Source organism: Pygocentrus nattereri, chromosome 20, assembly GCF_015220715.1.
Source record: "Pygocentrus nattereri isolate fPygNat1 chromosome 20, fPygNat1.pri, whole genome shotgun sequence".
Lineage (NCBI taxonomy): Eukaryota > Metazoa > Chordata > Actinopteri > Characiformes > Serrasalmidae > Pygocentrus > Pygocentrus nattereri.
In genome coordinates this window covers 23,068,233-23,085,200 of record NC_051230.1, presented here as the reverse complement: position 1 = coordinate 23,085,200, position 16,968 = coordinate 23,068,233, and the positions used below count along the sequence as shown (strand labels likewise).

Here is a 16,968-nt window from a genome sequence, read left to right as displayed (position 1 = left end):
TCCACCAAACTTTACAGCTGGCACAATGCAGGTAACATTCTCCTGGCATTTTCTAAACCCAGACTCGAGGCTACAAGAATCAAGTATACAATCAAGTATACAGTTTGCTCACATTTCAGTACGACCCATTCTACTGCCAGCATTTGTCGAGATTGAAAGGCTATGTTCTTAATTTTATTCACCTGTTAGCAGTGGGTGTGGCTAAAACACCTGAGGGGTATACAAATATTTTTGTCCATATTGTGTGTGTGTGTGTGTGTGTGTGTGTGTGTAATTAATTATTAATTAATTACTTCATGAATTAAGTAATTAGCTGGTCTATGCTGCTTTTATATGGTCATCCAGTCGTGGGCTGGAGCTTAGGGAACCAGCACTGTGACTGGAAGGTCACCGGTTCAATCCCCAATTGCTCCCTGGGCGCCGTGGATAGCGCTGCCCACGGCTCCGGGCAAGTGTGCTCACTGCCCCCTAGTGTGTGTGTTCACTAGTGTGCATGTATGTGAGTGTTTCACTGCACGGATGGGTTAAATGTGGAGGTCTAATTCCACAGTGTGCAAAACACAGTTGGCAAATGGTTCTAAATTCAGTATGGTCATGCTGGTTCAGGATCCAAAACATGCATGCTGGTTTTTCTGTTGACCGGTCTATGTTTGTTTTTCTAGCAGGGCTGCCCTGCAGATTACTGCATAACATGACAAATAACGTATTTTAAGCCAGTTTACCTCTTTATACTGAATGTCCTGGGGTTTTAGATTGTGGGAGTCAAGCTAGCTAACTAACCTCAATCAGTTAAGAACAGGCTTTGCATTCAAGTCCCAATGTTACAGCAGGGAAAGCAACTATGCAACGCTGTCTGCAAGAAAAGAGATTTACTATTACAGCACTGAACGACAGTGTACCGTCACCATTAAAGATATTTACTGTAGACAAGACTAGAAATGAGCAGATCAGAGGGACAGTGAAGGTGGAGCAGTTTGGAGATAAAGCCAGAGAGGCCAGGTTGAGATGGTTTGGACATGTGTTGAGGAGGAATAGTGGATATATTGGTCAAAGAATGTTGGAGATGGAGCTGCCAGGTAGAAGGAGAAGAGGTAGACCTCAGAGAAGGTTTATGGATGTAGTGAAGGTGGACATGGAGATGGTTGGTGTGAAAGTAGAGGAGGCAATGGATAGGGCAAGATGGAGGCAGATGATCCGCTGTGGCGACCCCTAAAGGGAGCAGCCGAAAGAAGAAGAAGAAGACTGTAGACACCCAATGAACAGCCATTACATCCACAGACACAATAAGTAAGTAAATCAAATGAGAGGCTTACCGTTCAATAAATCTTTTCAACCTATCATAAGCAGCAGTGCCACATGAAACACTTCATGTAAACTGATTCTGATGCCCTCTAGTGGTGTGTAACCATTACACGTGCTGTACACATTAAAGGGCTATGCTTAAATGCTTGACATGTATTTCTAGCACACACATAAATAGTGAAGGTGATGTCTATGTATGAATTGATTGAATTAAATACCCAAAAAGCCGTTTTCAGCGGCTGAACCTGAACTAACTTGAGGATTGGAGTTGTGGGTGAATGACTGACTGACTGACTAACTGATTAACTGACTAAATTTCCAAAACCACCACACAGCAGCTGTTCTTTAAGCGGCGGCGGACCACTCCAAGCACTGCAGTGACACTGACATGTGTGTTAGCGTGTGTTGCGCTGGTTCGAGTGGATCAGACACAACTTAATATATTTATTCAGTAGATGCATCATTCAGAAACAATATGATAAAGGTTGGGGGGAAACTCCGCCTCTCGAACCCACTGACCAGTCTGAAGCGGAGTCCGATTGCCAGTGAAATTCCCTAAACTGATCTCAGATCAGCCACATTCACAACAACCAGATGGAAGAGGACCCCACTGCGTCATCAACAAACCCAGATACTATAGTTCTCTTTCAGTTTGCCTGATTCTGAGCAAATTCCAAGCGTTAAACACGACATTGTGTCTGCACATATGACGTACGCGTTAATTACATTTGCTAAAGAAACAGAAAGTAGTGTGTTCAAGACTGCAGTTGGGTGGGCAGTAGCAGCAGAGTGTGTGCTGGGTGCAGGCCTAAGCGGGGACAGTCTGTCCGCCGCACAGATCGCCTCTGTTTGGACGAGGGTCGCTAACAGCGGAGGCACAACGGCACACGAACCCGCTCAGTCCAAAACAGCTCTGACCACGGAATTAAATAGGGCTCTAAAATGTATCGGTTCGCCTAGGCGCTGGATTTAAAACATGTCGATGACAGGCGGTTCTGTGGTTATAGCGGCCGCTCTCTTCTTTCTGCCCTTATAGCGCGTTAGCTAGCTGAACAGCCAGGTAAATGGCCGGCTAGCTAACCTGCTGCTGCTAACCACCGGTTTTCTCGCTAACCGGTCGTGCTTTGCCGTTTTTGTTTGCCAACGAGTCGGAAAAATAAGGTTACAGTTAAACTGACATGTGAACAGCCCGGTCTTTGGTTACTTTAAAGTGTCTGCTGTTCCGCTCGATCCGCCGGTTTGCTCTGTGACTGACTCGCTCGCTGGAGTTAACAGGCTAGCCGGGCTTAGCTAGCCGTCCGCCTCGCTCTGCGGCTCGCGCAGGCTATAAATACACATCTTTGTTTCCTCCCGTCCAAAAGTGGCGAGCTCATCTGAGGAGCCTGCCTTCATCCACTCTTGGCAATAATCCTTGGACCTCGTCGTCGTGCAGGGCCGTCAAAGTAAAAGCTGGGACATACTGAACTCCGGGGTGACGGTGTCAGAACTTCGAGCCAAACTTGGGGGTCCCCCGTTAAACTAGCCTAAACCGGACACCTATTTTAACCGAAGATAGAAAAAGGCAGGTGGACATGTGAGTTCAGCCTAGATCTTAACGGTTACTAGTCCCTATTTTCATGGGAAATCACCGTTTCGTTTCGGAGAAAAGGTACAAACTCAATCAGGAAAGCACCTAACTTGCTAGCTAGCTAACTAACTGGCGTCGCTAAAAGAAACTGGCAGCCAAGTCTGAGGACGCAGTAGCACCAAGGCACCATGTCCGAAGACAACAATGCAGACAAGTTTATCAAGGTAAGGAGATCATTAGAAATGATACCAGTATGTGTAAAAACGCTGAATGTCCATTCAGCAAATTCTGCCATGTACTGACACGCGTGAAATTGCCCAGCACTCGTTTCGCTCTTTTCCAGTGACGTTTAGTGAGTTTTTTTCATCCTGACAGCTCTTGGTCTGCTTTGCTGTCGCTCACACATCTCACTTTGGAGCTTCAGCATTTTATTTTGGACAAAAAGTATCACAACACAAGAATAACAGGCCAACAAACTTCACTCGTGTGCTTAGAGACGTTGGACGAACCAATGCGAGTGCTGAAGTGAACACATTATTTGACCTTATACGTTTTTGTTCGCAAGTTGCGCTCCTACTTAAGTACTTCGCTGGCTGCTTCTGCTCGTGTTATGTCATTGGGGTAACGATACTTTTAAATGAGTGTGGTTTTAGGCTTTTCTGTCCATTTCTAACCATGGAAAAAATAGAAGCATTTATATTGTATGCTAATCAAGCTATGTTTTCATTCATTTGTATGCAAACTTTTTTGACTGGTTTTGTAAGACCTAGCTATGTGAATGAGCTCTGTTCTGATAGGCTGCACCATATTAATCTTTATTTAAATACAGTCCAGGCTGCACAACTCCTTATAACTTAATGTGATTGCCACATGTGTTGGTTTTGTGACATCACAAAAACATTGTGTGTTTGAAAAATGCTATGAAAAATAGCACCTATAAGTTGAAGCATATGGTGAGTGAGTGATAACGTTAACAGTGTTTCTGTTGTTCTGTTTGCTTCAATTTATGGTATTATTATTATGCTATTTTTCACACTTCTTAGCCTACTTAGTTACATGCATCATGTAAAAGTAGAGACAGTTTGTGACATGCTTATCCACAGTATTGGGTCTGATTCTCCACCTGGCTGAGGGCCAACCCTTATTAAGTCACAAATGGTGAAGATTCTGTAAATCATTCACAGTTTACATTAAAATGCTTATCATTTACAGTCCATAAATGTGTGAAATGTTTGACCTGAATTTGAGTTGGGTCTTGAGCCAAGCCCATCTCCATTAGCAACTGTTGATCCAAACTCTGCCATATAAGACTGCAGTGCAGGCCATGGCCTCATTTCTCACAAGTGTCAAAGCCCAAAACATTATAAAATTGTAAACCAAGCATCATATTGAGCACTCTTTGCACTGGTTTAGTTTATCTGACCTGTGACGCTAATGGGAAACTAGGGCAACACTGCAGATAATGTAAATCATCCATGAGCAACAAGACAGAACACAGTGAAGGGCTCGGGTGCAGTGATTTCAAAGCTCCGAGTGTGCTAAAGCAGATGTCATTTCAGAGGGTGATCTCTTGGTCTATAGATTATTTATTAAAAGAAGTGGTATCTGCAGTAACACCATGCTGTAACGTTCCTTAAATGGAATGTCTTCCCTCACAGAATATGAATTGGGCTTCAGTGATTTTATTATCCCATTTGTAAATTACAAAAAAATGTGGATTAGTCTAGCCCAAGCCGTTAGATCTAATGACCGTAATAGCACTAATAATAATAACAGTATGAAGTTGAATTAGCCAAATTATTAAGAAGAAGCAAATTATGTTGTTCAAAGGGACTTAGTAAACCTAAAACATGAACTACCTTGTCTTGTTCTTGCCAAGAAGAACGTTCGCTCACAAGTTTCTGACCAGAAACACAAGCATGTTGTTGTTGGAATAAAACCTTGTAACTCCCAAATTGTAACTTTCCAGGAGAAGGGAAAAATAACATTCCTTTATTAATTAATTTGAATTAATTCCAACTTTTAATTTAAGTTAATGTCTTGTAATTCATTCATGTAATTAAGACTCATTTTCCCATGTATTTTAAATGTATTCAGCCATTAAATTTTTTACAGAATGTAAAGATTAGCTGGTGTCTTCAAGTGCAAGGTTTTTTCTGACCACACAGATATCCTTTTTGTCTTAGTGATAACGAAAACCTGCTCAGATGGTGTGCTGTTGGCTCTCATTTGAAGAACAGATCCGGTTTATTTGGAGACAATGCCTCATGAGCTGTTGTTACAGTTTCATGAAGTTGCATAGCTCTTCAAAAAAGCCTTAGAATCAGAGTTTCCTCCGTGGAAGAAAGTGACAACATAAATTTGGCAAGAGAGTGTATTGGAACCCTCTGTCCACCCTTTTGCTGAAAGAGCTTTAATGAAATGGATATGAAGGAAGTGAAATGAGAGATTTTGAGGTACTCTCTCAATGTTTTCAGACATTGTTCTTGATAAGTATCACTAAAACCATTTTCAGAAATGCCCAAAACATCCAGTCCCTGCTCCACCAAAAAAAAAAAAAAAAAAAACTTTCACTGCATTTATAAATTGGTTTTCCTGCTCTGACACACCCAAACCAAGAAGTCAGCTACATAACAAACCCTTCAAGAGTTGAAGTGGCCGTGTTAGATTGGCAAGTACACTGAAATGTGCAGGGCGAAAGAGTGCTTTGCCTTGGGGCCATTTTTCCAACCCAACCCCAAAACACCTGAACCAAGCCTCTAAGAACCCTGAAAAGTTGGTACTTCCTGAGGACTGGGTTAAGAAGCCTTGGCCTAGGGGTATGTGAGGCATCAGTGTAGGGTTGGCACTGTTGATTAGCTTAGTAATAAAGTCTATTGAATATTTTGACAGCACCTAATTTTAAAGGGGCTTTTATTGAGTAATATAACAGTTTTACAGTAAAGGTTTTTACAAAATATAACAAAGATTCTATCATTATAATACTGGAAAAACATAAACAAGGCAGCCTTAATTAATTAAGAACAAAAATACATGTAAAAATTGGCTCTGTTTCCTACAGTAAGAGAGCAGAAGAAGTTAAAATCTGCATCATCGTGAGTTCATCATTGCTGGTTCAGTAAGAAAGTAAATTTGAATAAATAATTTTGTCTTATTTTGGGTAGGTAGGGTAGCCCCCCACTCAGTGTGATGCAAGCCAACACAGGCGTCATCTAGCTGATGTAACAGCGTTCCCTACCAAGCATGTTAAGCTGTTTGATGATTTTAGCAGCAGTTTGGAAGGACGTGGTTGGCTTCACGTGTCCAGAGGAAGCGTGTCTCCTTCACCAGCTTGGTAACACAATATAATAAGGGAGACCTAGCTACTCAGACATATTTGCAGAAACCATGGAGGATAAAATCAAGAAAATGTTTAATCAGAACAGTAAGTTGTGACTGAAGTTATAAAATTTTTATTTTATAAAACCTAATATAGTCTGAGCAAAAATTGTCCTTACCAGTTCTGTTTGAATGTGCAGTGGCAAGAATTTCTTTTTGCAACATACTCATTAACCTTACCCAGCAGTAACCATTGTTGCTGGCAGGGCTGTGTCCAGCTTGGGGTCAGTAAAGTCCTGGATAAGCCATTGTTTAGTAAGCAGTTTGTGAGTTATCTGTCAGATAACTTGTGCATACCACAACAGCTCAGGCTCTGAGCAATATGAGTTTATAAGCTATTGAGTTTACACCACAAGTTAAAGCGGATTAGTTTCATGGGCTGACCCCTATGTGAGACTGCATGTTGTCCAGAACTATATTTTGTACTCACGTTTGGAATTCAGTATTTGCTAAGGAGTGTTAAAAATGCACAGCTTGACATTAATGGTTTAAGCACGTTTCTCAAGTGGCCTTTGTTTAAGTGGGGAAAGCTGGGTTTTGCGCATTCTTAACAGCACAATAACATATAGTCTGTATGCAACATCCATAGCATGGAGTCAAAATAATGATCTAATTCACAGTGCTGTAGTTCTAGTGGACTTAAACCCTAAAGTCCTGTTCATGGGTAGAGACTTTAAACTGTAATATATCTTGCATAAACATACCTTGTAGTTACTGGCCCTTAAGCCTCAAGATTATAACTGAATAAAAAGTCTTGCTTATTTTTATGACTGCACAATAAATCTTTTCTTTTTTTTCATAATTATGATATAAATTGTCGTGATGAACTTAATGTTAAGAGCTGCAATGATTGATCTAATTACTTCACATACATGAGTAACTTGACATTTCCGCTAACTGGTGAATCACAAAAGGCTCAAAAACACTGTTCAAAAACTACTCTCCTGAACTGCTCCTGATCTGTAAAAATGCTTTAAACATGATAATTATACTCATACTTAGTGTTATGTGTAAAATGTTAGTAGAAATGGCTACTATCGCAACACGTCTGTAAGGAATGAAATATATTTCTTTATTGATATACAGATATACTTGCGATTGTAGCATGATGAACTGAAAAACTGATTAGTCCTCTTCGTAAGTTTCTTAAATGTGTTCTTTCGAAAGATCCTGAGAATAATGTCTACCTCAGATTCTTAAACCGCAAAATGTTTCACACCTTTGTGCTCTTGAGTGTGTGTAGATTCTGCTCTTACCTAAGAACAAATTCCAAATAAGAAAACACCGGTGAAAGTCCGAATCATTGTGAAAATGGTGTAAGTGGGTTTTAAGAATAAAGTTGGAGAATGCCCTTTGAGTTTAGACTGAATCACCCAATACAACTTGCTCACGTTTCACAGGCTACAAATCTTCCAAGAGGGGGTGGCATTCGCAGTTAAATAACTTTTGATGGGTAACAAGCAGTTCTTCGTAACAGTGAAACATGCTCTGCGTTACACTGCACAAAAATGTATGTTGCAGCAAAGATGTAAGTAGCTGTTAGTATTTCAGTAGTGAATGGTACATTTGTAAGTTTGTGGGGGTTTTGCCATTTGCTTAAAGGAGAAGCTGGTTAGATTTCTGTTTACACAGCAAAAAAGGTCTGTACTTACGACACATCCAGTCAGAGACACACTATTTTAATAATTTATAGCTTCTTATTTTGCTGTTGTGATATCCATTGGCCTCATCAAGCACTACTTAAATTTTATGCAGCCCTACTTATCTAACTAGCTATTTACTTATCCGTGTATCTGAATGTTCATCTGTCTATGTCTTTGTTGTCTTTGTTGTTAACACACTACACCTGTGTGGTATATTAATGTCAATATTATGCCCATAGGAGAGTTCCATCTTGGAAGAGTACAATATCAACTGGACACAGAAGCTGGGTGCTGGAATCAGTGGACCTGTAAGGTAAAGTTTTTAATCTTATTCACATGTTACCACGAGCAAGTGAAAGTTCAGTTACGCCCCCTCCACTGCTTTGATCAGGGGTCTGACCTCAGCCTGCAAACTGTTCAGAATTCATTCCTCAGTTCAGTTGTGCTATTAACATCCTCTTACTCCACCCAAGAAATCAATTGTGGAGTCATACAGGTTGTAAATCCTCATGAAACGATGCATTTTAAAAGAATTTACATGTATTTTGAAGTTTAATCGGCTTCTGCAGTGCTGGCTTGCTCACTCACTTCATTCATACATATGCTCTTATGTGTTTTATGGCTTATTTGATGGCCCAGCTCTTTAGTTACATAAGCCTTCTTGCCACTCTCAAGGGCCCTTGGAGGCACGTACTTGGTACACTATGCTGTTTTGAGGCCAGGGGAAAGAGGCCAGGAAAGGTTGGGCTCATGCTAATTCACTGACCTTTCTGAGTGCGTCTTCCTCTTCTGTGTCTTAGCTTATTTCTCAGGGCTGTAATCATTTCCTAGCTATGGCTTCAAATCAATTTGGTCTTGACTTGAATAGGTTTTAAAGATGAAAAAACATCCAAAACGACCCAAACTGCACAGTAAACGCTCTGTGCCCCAAGGCTGTGATTTTTAATTAAAAAGCGTTTTGCTGTTGTTGAATTAAAATGGTTTGCCGACCTCATCAGCTAAATAGGTAGTCTAGGACTGGACATGGATTGACCTACATCCTAGCTGTCTTTCCCTACACTGTAAACCAGATTTTGTGCATGGGTCTCTTTGAATCAGTCTTAGTTTTGGGTTTAGTGATTTGTGTGTGTCTCGATAAACTGTTAGAAAACCGTTCGAAAGACCAGAATTTGCAGTGTTTTCATTTTTGCTTGCAAGTCTTATTGGTGTGCTTGCTTGCGGTTCGTGACATGGCTAGCGCTGCAGAAGACTTTCAGGCTCTCTTATTGTGTCCATGTATGTAGCCATGTATGTGTAATGTTCCCATTGCTGGTTCTGTAACTTTATTCCAAATATGTTTTTAATATAAGGATGCACCACTGCTTAGTTTAGGTTACTTCTAACTGATGACACTGGAACACTGAGTAAAACTTTGTGAAGCCTTTGAGTCAATAAAACTTTATTAATAGACGAAGGAACAAGATTGTAAATTTGCAAGTGAAGTCTGATATCACTGGTAGTCCCTCCTTCTACTGAGTTCTTTGCCAAAGTAATTGCAGCAGTGCAGTTTATCATAGATGTCTACATTTGAAGACGGGCTTAATTTGAGATTAAGTAAAGTCATATCTAATGTAATGGCTAAGGCACTACTGAAGGCGCACTCAGACTTAGCCTGTCGCACCACATCTGTGTCTTTTTTTAGTTAGGAAATGTGAAAAGATGACTGGTTTAAACAGATGTTGCAGCCTAATTATAACTCCAGCATCATTGAATGCATACACAGCCATGACAAACAATGGTTATTTTCAGAGGTGATGTGATTATTAATTGCGATGAACATTCATTTGCAATTTACAATTGATGAGCTGTACTGTAATTTGTATCTTGATTGTACTGGAAAACTTTAACTATGAAGTTCAGTCATTTTAGAAGTCAAATTTGCTGTTTTGACTTGGGGATGTGAACTCCTAGTTTTGATATTCATGTGTCCACAGTCATTATTTCTGGATGAAAGACCATTGGTCAGGCTGTGAATCTGAAAGAAAAGATCAATTTTTTGTAGGAATTCAAAATGCCGTGTGTGGTGCGAATCTAACTCTGTCCATTCTTTAACAACCACTATCCCAACAGTGAAGTATGGGGGCAGCAGCATCATATTTTGTGGATGCTGCTTCAATTCAACTGGTTTTGTTTTAGTTATTGTTGCAGGTACCATGACGAGAGATCACGTAGACCGAAATTAACTCTCCCTGGACATTTAGCCAAATTCCTAAGACACTGACAGGCATTGGGAAAATCCTAATGTATATGCTTTGTTTAGTGGTCTTGGAGGTTTTTGTCAGTTAACAATAGCCATGTGAATTCAATTTGGGGTTGGACATGCACTGAACATGACTGAAGTAACTTAATGTATGTCTATTTCTCCAGGGTCTGTGTGAAAAAGTCAACGCAAGAAAGGTTTGCCCTGAAGATCTTGATCGACAGACCCAAAGCGCGCAATGAGGTACTATAGTAAAGTGCTCTGTGTGATTCACTTCACTTTGCACTGTCTTCTGTCCGTCTCGGTTTTTAGGTATCATATTGATGCTTCTCTTTGCATGTGACAAGTTATGGGCAAGACTAGAATTGATTCATATTCATTCCTAACATCAGTCTGTGTCTTTTACAGCAGTGCATTCATGCAGCCTGCAAAACGTCAATCTTTCACTGAAGAGCAAATAAACAATGTTGGTGTCTTTGTTGCCTTGTGTTTTGTAGAAAAATGGCTCTAAAGAAAATCAGACTCATGATTTGTGTGCCCCTATTAATAGTGCAGTTCAGGAACTGAACATCTGCCTCTTAGGCAGTAGATATTTTAGGCATGTGCTTAAACATTCATTTAGATAAAATACTACAGCTAGAAGGACACAGTGTAAAACTGTATAGTTGGGGCTTCTTCATTGTTGACATTCCTTTAATGTGGGACACTAAAATTTGTCGTTGTTGTTCTTCTTTATTAGGTGAGACTTCATATGATGTGTGCTGCTCACCCCAACATTGTGCAGATTTTGGAGGTTTACGCTAACAGTGTGCAGTTTCCCCATGAATCCAGTCCAAGGTAGGGCACACACCAAACTGCTTATGTCCATTCTTCTTCTCTGTGTTGCCTCTTTCATTATTCTTTCTGTCTGTCTTTCTCTTTACCACCTATTACAGAGCAAGGTTATTAATTGTTATGGAGATGATGGAAGGAGGGGAACTGTTCCATAGAATCAGTCAGCACAGACACTTTACAGAGAAGATGGCCAGCCAAGTCACTAAACAGGTACTCATTTAAAAAAAATTGCCCCACATTCCAACAAAACCAGCATAGCCACTACAAAATAAATAGAAGCAGTGGGATTGACACAGTTGCTGTATTTTGGCAGTATACTGCAGCACATTTAATTAGTCAGTTTTAACTGAATGGTGAATGATCATATGGGTTGAACCATGTTTAACAGACCTTTTTACAGACCAATTATGTGTTTTATAGACCAATTTCAGACCCATTTTAATTGGCCAGTTGGAAAGCAGGCTGCATAGTTGTTTGTTGTCAAGTTGTTGTTGCATCATTCGTTTATGTACTGAAGGTCAAAAGTTCATTCTAGGTAAGGCATTTGTGTGTGTATTTGTTGCTGTTGTCTTTCAACATGAGGACCAAAAAAATTTAACAATCAGTCAAGTCAAACAGAAACGTAACCAAAATTTGATTTGTGTAAAAGATATACCAGACCAATGGAAAGGAGGAGAAAAACGAAAAAGTACCCTTCTTTTTGTACAAACATTTATGGCTGGTAGTAGGACCTGCCAGCTTTTTATTTGGTGTGACTATTGACAGCAGTTGAATTCTGATGTGTTCAGAAGCATCTGAACTGTTCAAATCCAGCTAGATGAATCGAAACCCATTGAGCACTGAATTCACTTACTTAGGACAGCTGAAGGCAAAAGACCCACAAAGCAAACAGGAACTACAAATATTTTGCAGCGCATCGCCTGGAAAGTTACCCAGTGTGTTGAATTGTCTGAGAGTGACAGACATCGATTGTAAAGGATTTAAAACCAAGCTTTCAGCGTGCTGATTTTATTGAAGGCTAATTTCATTTATCCGGTTACTTTTCATCTCCTGAAATCACTAGTGGTCCCTTTTGTGGTTCACCCAGTGTATGTAAAAACTAGGGATTTGCGAGATATGTTATGTTACACTTGGCTACTCTGAAACATGGGTGCCTGAACATGATTGCATTGCCAAGCATGCGTTGTTGAGGACGTGGCTGAGAAGGTAGTAATAGCATAGGTGTGCTACTAAGTGAGTATCTAGCTGCTATAGCTGATGTTGGCTCCAGAAACAATGGAAATATTTATTTTTCTGTCAGATAACATGTTGGCAAATTGTTTAGTGATGAGAAAATGCCTTGTGTAGAAGATAGAGCTCTCCTATGCATCCAGCATTACACTGGTTAGTGTTTAGTTCATTGGCTTATCTAAAAATGCACCTACAGTTAATCACATATCCATTCATAAACTCTTAGGGATACTCAGTAATCAAAGTGAGTTGGAGTACATCAGTTGGCTCAAATTAAAGCTGACATTCTACACTTTAACCTTATAGTCGTAATTTGAGATCCAGTGTGCTGGAGTGCACAACAAAAATTCCCCAGTTAGACACAGACTGTACTGTAGATGATGAATTGGGCTGAAAGTGATTTCAAACTTGGCTGATTTGACTACAACACTGGTTTCCTCCACATTACACAGGCTGATCAAAGTATAAAGATATAATTATCATGTTATGTTGCATCAATGTGAAGCTCTTTGATTATATAAGGGATTGCTTTGGCAGGGAATGAGTGGTTGACATATGCCAGTATCTGAGATCAGCTCTGGTTTTGAAAGATCCTGTGCTTTATCTATGTTGTTATCTCCACAGATTGCCCAGGCTTTGGAACACTGTCACTCACTGAATATTGCACATCGAGACCTGAAACCAGAGAACCTGCTGTTCAAGGACAATTCACTGGTAATACTCTTTCTTCTATTACACCTGAAATCAGAATGGACCTTTCTAGCTTGTTAGCTCATGATTCTAGGAATATTGGGCATGATTCATCGTTATTGTTTAGAAGAAGGAAAAAAATCTGTTTTCGTTGAAGTGTTATGATCTTTTCTTGCCTCTAAAACATCTGAAGGCAGGGAAAAATAATATTAACCAATAATATGTTTTTACCACCAATGCCTATTATTGAACAAAACTTTGCTAGTTCAGTTAGCCCTCCTTAATGTCATGTTTCTCGTGGAAATATGTCACGGTGTGGAAAATGTATTATGACATTGACTTTAAAGTAGCTCTTGGTAGTTTTTTGTCCGGTTGCTTCACTGATCAGATTTTGTAAATGTTCTCTTATTAACATCACCAGGATGCTCCTGTAAAATTGTGCGATTTTGGTTTTGCCAAAATCGACCAAGGTGACCTGACAACCCCACAGTTCACTCCTTACTATGTAGCACCTCAGGTAAGATCTTTTACATGAAATGTAGTACTTTTTTTTTTCATTAACTTTTTAATGATGTATTTTGGGTTTTGTGTTTTCAGGTATTAGAGGCACAAAGGCGCCACCAGAAAGAAAAGTCTGGAATTATACCTACCTCACCAACCCCTTACACATACAACAAGGTATGAGGTCTTTATCTTAACTAATGAGAAACTTGTTTCTTGGACCAGTTAAATCAGCATTCATTAACTTTTAATGAATATGAAAGCTTCTACCTAGCCTAAAACATTTCATATTATTTGTGTCAAAATAATAAAAATTTTGCTAAAATGAAACCTCATTAGCTTTTTTTTTACTTTGTAGAACATTCAGCAATGAAAATGAATTTTTGAGCTTATTGCCTTTTAAAGCTTTTGTGCATTCAGTCCTAAGGTGTTTGTATAACTTAGGAAACAAGATAAAAATGATAAAGAATATTGATAAAAATGGTAAAGAATATTACGGATATTACCTCTGCTGCCCCTGTGACGTTATTTCTCTGTCTTTGCAGAGCTGTGACTTGTGGTCCTTGGGCGTGATCATCTATGTGATGCTGTGCGGCTATCCGCCATTTTATTCCAAGCACCACAGCCGTACTATCCCTAAAGACATGCGCAAGAAAATCATGACGGGCAGTTTTGATTTCCCTGAAGACGAGTGGAGCCAGATATCTGAGATGGCAAAAGACATTGTCCGCAAGTGAGCATCTTCTTTTAAGTTAGCCTTCTGCAGGCCTGAAATAAGAGATCCTGTAAAAGTACAACCCCAATTCCAATGAAGTTGGGACGTTGTGTAAAGCATAAATAAAAACGGAATACGATGATTTGCAAATCCCTTTCAGCCTATATTCAATTGAATACACTACAAGGACAATATATTTAATGTTCAGACGGATAAACTTTATTTTAGTTTTTTGCAAATATTCACTAATTTTGAATTTGATGCCTGAAACACGTTCCAAAGAAGTTGGGACAGGGGCAACAAAAGACTGGGAAAGTTGAGGAATGCTCAAAAAACACCTGTTTGGAACATTCCACAGGTGAACAGGTTAATTGGAAAAAGGTGAGCGTCATGATTGGGTATGAAGGGAGCATCCCTGAAAGGCTCAGTCGTTCACAAGAAAGGATGGGGTGAGGTTCGCCGCTTTGTGAACAACTGCGTGAGCAAGTAGTCCAACAGTTTAAGAACAACGTTTCTCAATGTGCAATTGCAAGGAATTTAGGGATTTCATCATCTACACTCAATAATATCATCAAAAGATTCAGAGAATCTGGAGAAATCTCTGTAAGTAAGCAGCAAGGCAGAAAACCAACACTGAAAGCCCGTGACCTTCGATCCCTCAGGTGGCACTGCATTAAAAACCGACATCATTCTGTAACGGATATTACCACGTGGGCTCAGGAACACTTCAGAAAACCACTGTCAGTGAACACAGTTCATCGCTCCATCTACAAGTGCAAGTTAAAACTCTGCCATGCAAAGAGAAAGCCATATATCAACAACACCCAGAAACGCCACAGGCTTCTCTGGACCAGAGCTCATCTGAGATGGACTGACGCAAAGTGTCCTGGAGACCCCGGACTGTTGAGCAACTGAAGTTGTACATCAAGCAAGAATGGGAAAGAATTCCACCTACAAAGCTTCAACAATTAGTGTCTTCAGTTCCCAAACGCTTATTGAGTGTTGTTAAAAGGAAAGGTGATGTAACACAGTGGTAAACGTGCCCCTGTCCCAACTTCTTTGGAACGTGTTGCAGGCTGAAATTCAAAATGAGTGAATATTTGCAAAAAACAAAGTTTATCTGTTTGAACATTAAATATCTTGTCTTTGTAGTGTATTCAATTGAATATAGGTTGAGAAGGATTTGCAAATCGTGTTCTGTTTTTATGTTTTACACAATGTCCCAACTTCATTGGAATTGGGGTTGCATTAGCACACACATTTACAGAAATTCAACTGTAAATGGGAAGCCAAATCACTGTGTCAACAGTTTTGTACACTGTGATGTTGTAGTTATGTCATGTTGAAAATTCAGAGTTTATTTTATGGTTGAGAACAAGGAACAACCATAAGAGAACAAATAATAAGGCCGGAACTATTGCATCACCTACTTAAATTCATCAGTTTCCATTTAGGTTACCACTTCTTGAATGAATCATGTTCATGAGTCTATTTCAAGGGTGTCAAACTGGGGTTCCTTTCAGGCCACAACTTTTCAGAGATTGGCACTTTTTCTAGCACGAGTTGAACCACCTGTTTAATGAGGCAGACCGCTCAATTAAACAGTGGTTTGTCCCACCACATGCACTATATTTGCTTAAAGATGCTTACTCGCACTTATTAGAGCACTAAAACATCCAGAACATTCGAGCATTTGGTGGACTTGGTGAGCTTTGCTGAGCATGTCTAAGTATAATAGCATTAGTCTCTTAAATTGTTTTATTTTTTTGTGTTTGGTTGTCTACTATGACTCTTATCAAACAACCTACATTTGTCTCTGATGCATCAAAGCAGAGCAATGAAATGTGCATCATTATCACAAAATGAACTTGAAAATCAATGTCACAGTATAACAATATACTTAGACACTGACCTTTGTTGCTGAATTGCATCATTAACCCAAGTTATGTGGTTGTTTTGGCTGGGAAGGAAAAATAAACCATAAAAACTATGCAGTGCAAAGGTTTTTGACCTCTCCTACTATTTTGTAGGTAAAACTCTTTATTTTGAGTGGTCCTTTCAGATGAAACAAACACTCTCAGTAATGTCAAAAACATATGAGGGTTAGGTTTTGGCTTGAGGTTAAGGTTAGGATTAGGGCCAGGGCCACGGTTAAGTTTTAGTTTGGGTTAGGAGTAGGGCCAGGGTAAGGGTTAGATTTTGGTTTGAGGTTAAGTTTAGGGTAAGGTTGAGTAAGGTTAGGTTTTGTGTAATGGAACATATTAACAATACATCTACTTAATGTCATGTATCATCAATGCAACTTTTAAGGTATTTAATATATTTAGAAGCTTCACTTCTATTTCGCTGATATGTGGTGATCCTGAGGGAGAAGCAGCTTTGAAAAGTGTGTGTGTGTGTAATTTAGTAGCACCAGGATAGGGAGGTAATGACTGTGGCATGTGTCTATAAAATGATGCAGGTAAAAAAAAGCTGGGCAGGTAACCGCAATTACAAACAGTGAAAACACAGGGACACCAATGGCACTTTCAGAGGCTGTCATTAAGAGCTAAATCCCATTTTTTTTCCTTCTTTCTGGCACAGATGTTATCTATAATCTTCAGCCCACAATAATATAAACTGATCAGCTTTGTGTCATTGATGTTGTTGTAAGACTGATTGATTGGCTGATTGAGCAGCTAGAGTGACATCTAGTGACAACTATTACACAACTTTATTAGGCTTATTGGAGAGCTATTTTGCATGACTGTAATGTAAAAACTGGGGAAGTCCAATTGGAATCAGACAAGATCAGAATCGAGAAATTTTTGCTCAAAACACAAAGTGGACAGTTGGCCAAATTTATTTTTTTTGGGTACATCTGTATTGC

General features: G+C 39.6%; 1 protein-coding gene across 1 annotated transcript in view; it reads left to right on the top strand.

The window, feature by feature from the left end:
- Positions 1-2,011: 2,011 nt before the first annotated feature.
- The window catches only part of mapkapk5 (MAPK activated protein kinase 5), a 29,435-nt gene continuing 14,478 nt past the window's right edge, over positions 2,012-16,968 (top strand). The window contains exons 1-9 of the mRNA XM_017687232.2: positions 2,012-3,093; positions 8,130-8,203; positions 10,297-10,372; positions 10,869-10,966; positions 11,065-11,173; positions 12,818-12,907; positions 13,305-13,400; positions 13,481-13,561; positions 13,930-14,117. Coding sequence (XP_017542721.1) covers positions 3,058-3,093; positions 8,130-8,203; positions 10,297-10,372; positions 10,869-10,966; positions 11,065-11,173; positions 12,818-12,907; positions 13,305-13,400; positions 13,481-13,561; positions 13,930-14,117 — 848 coding nt within the window. The 5' untranslated portion in view covers positions 2,012-3,057. The remainder of the gene's footprint in view (positions 3,094-8,129; positions 8,204-10,296; positions 10,373-10,868; positions 10,967-11,064; positions 11,174-12,817; positions 12,908-13,304; positions 13,401-13,480; positions 13,562-13,929; positions 14,118-16,968) is intronic.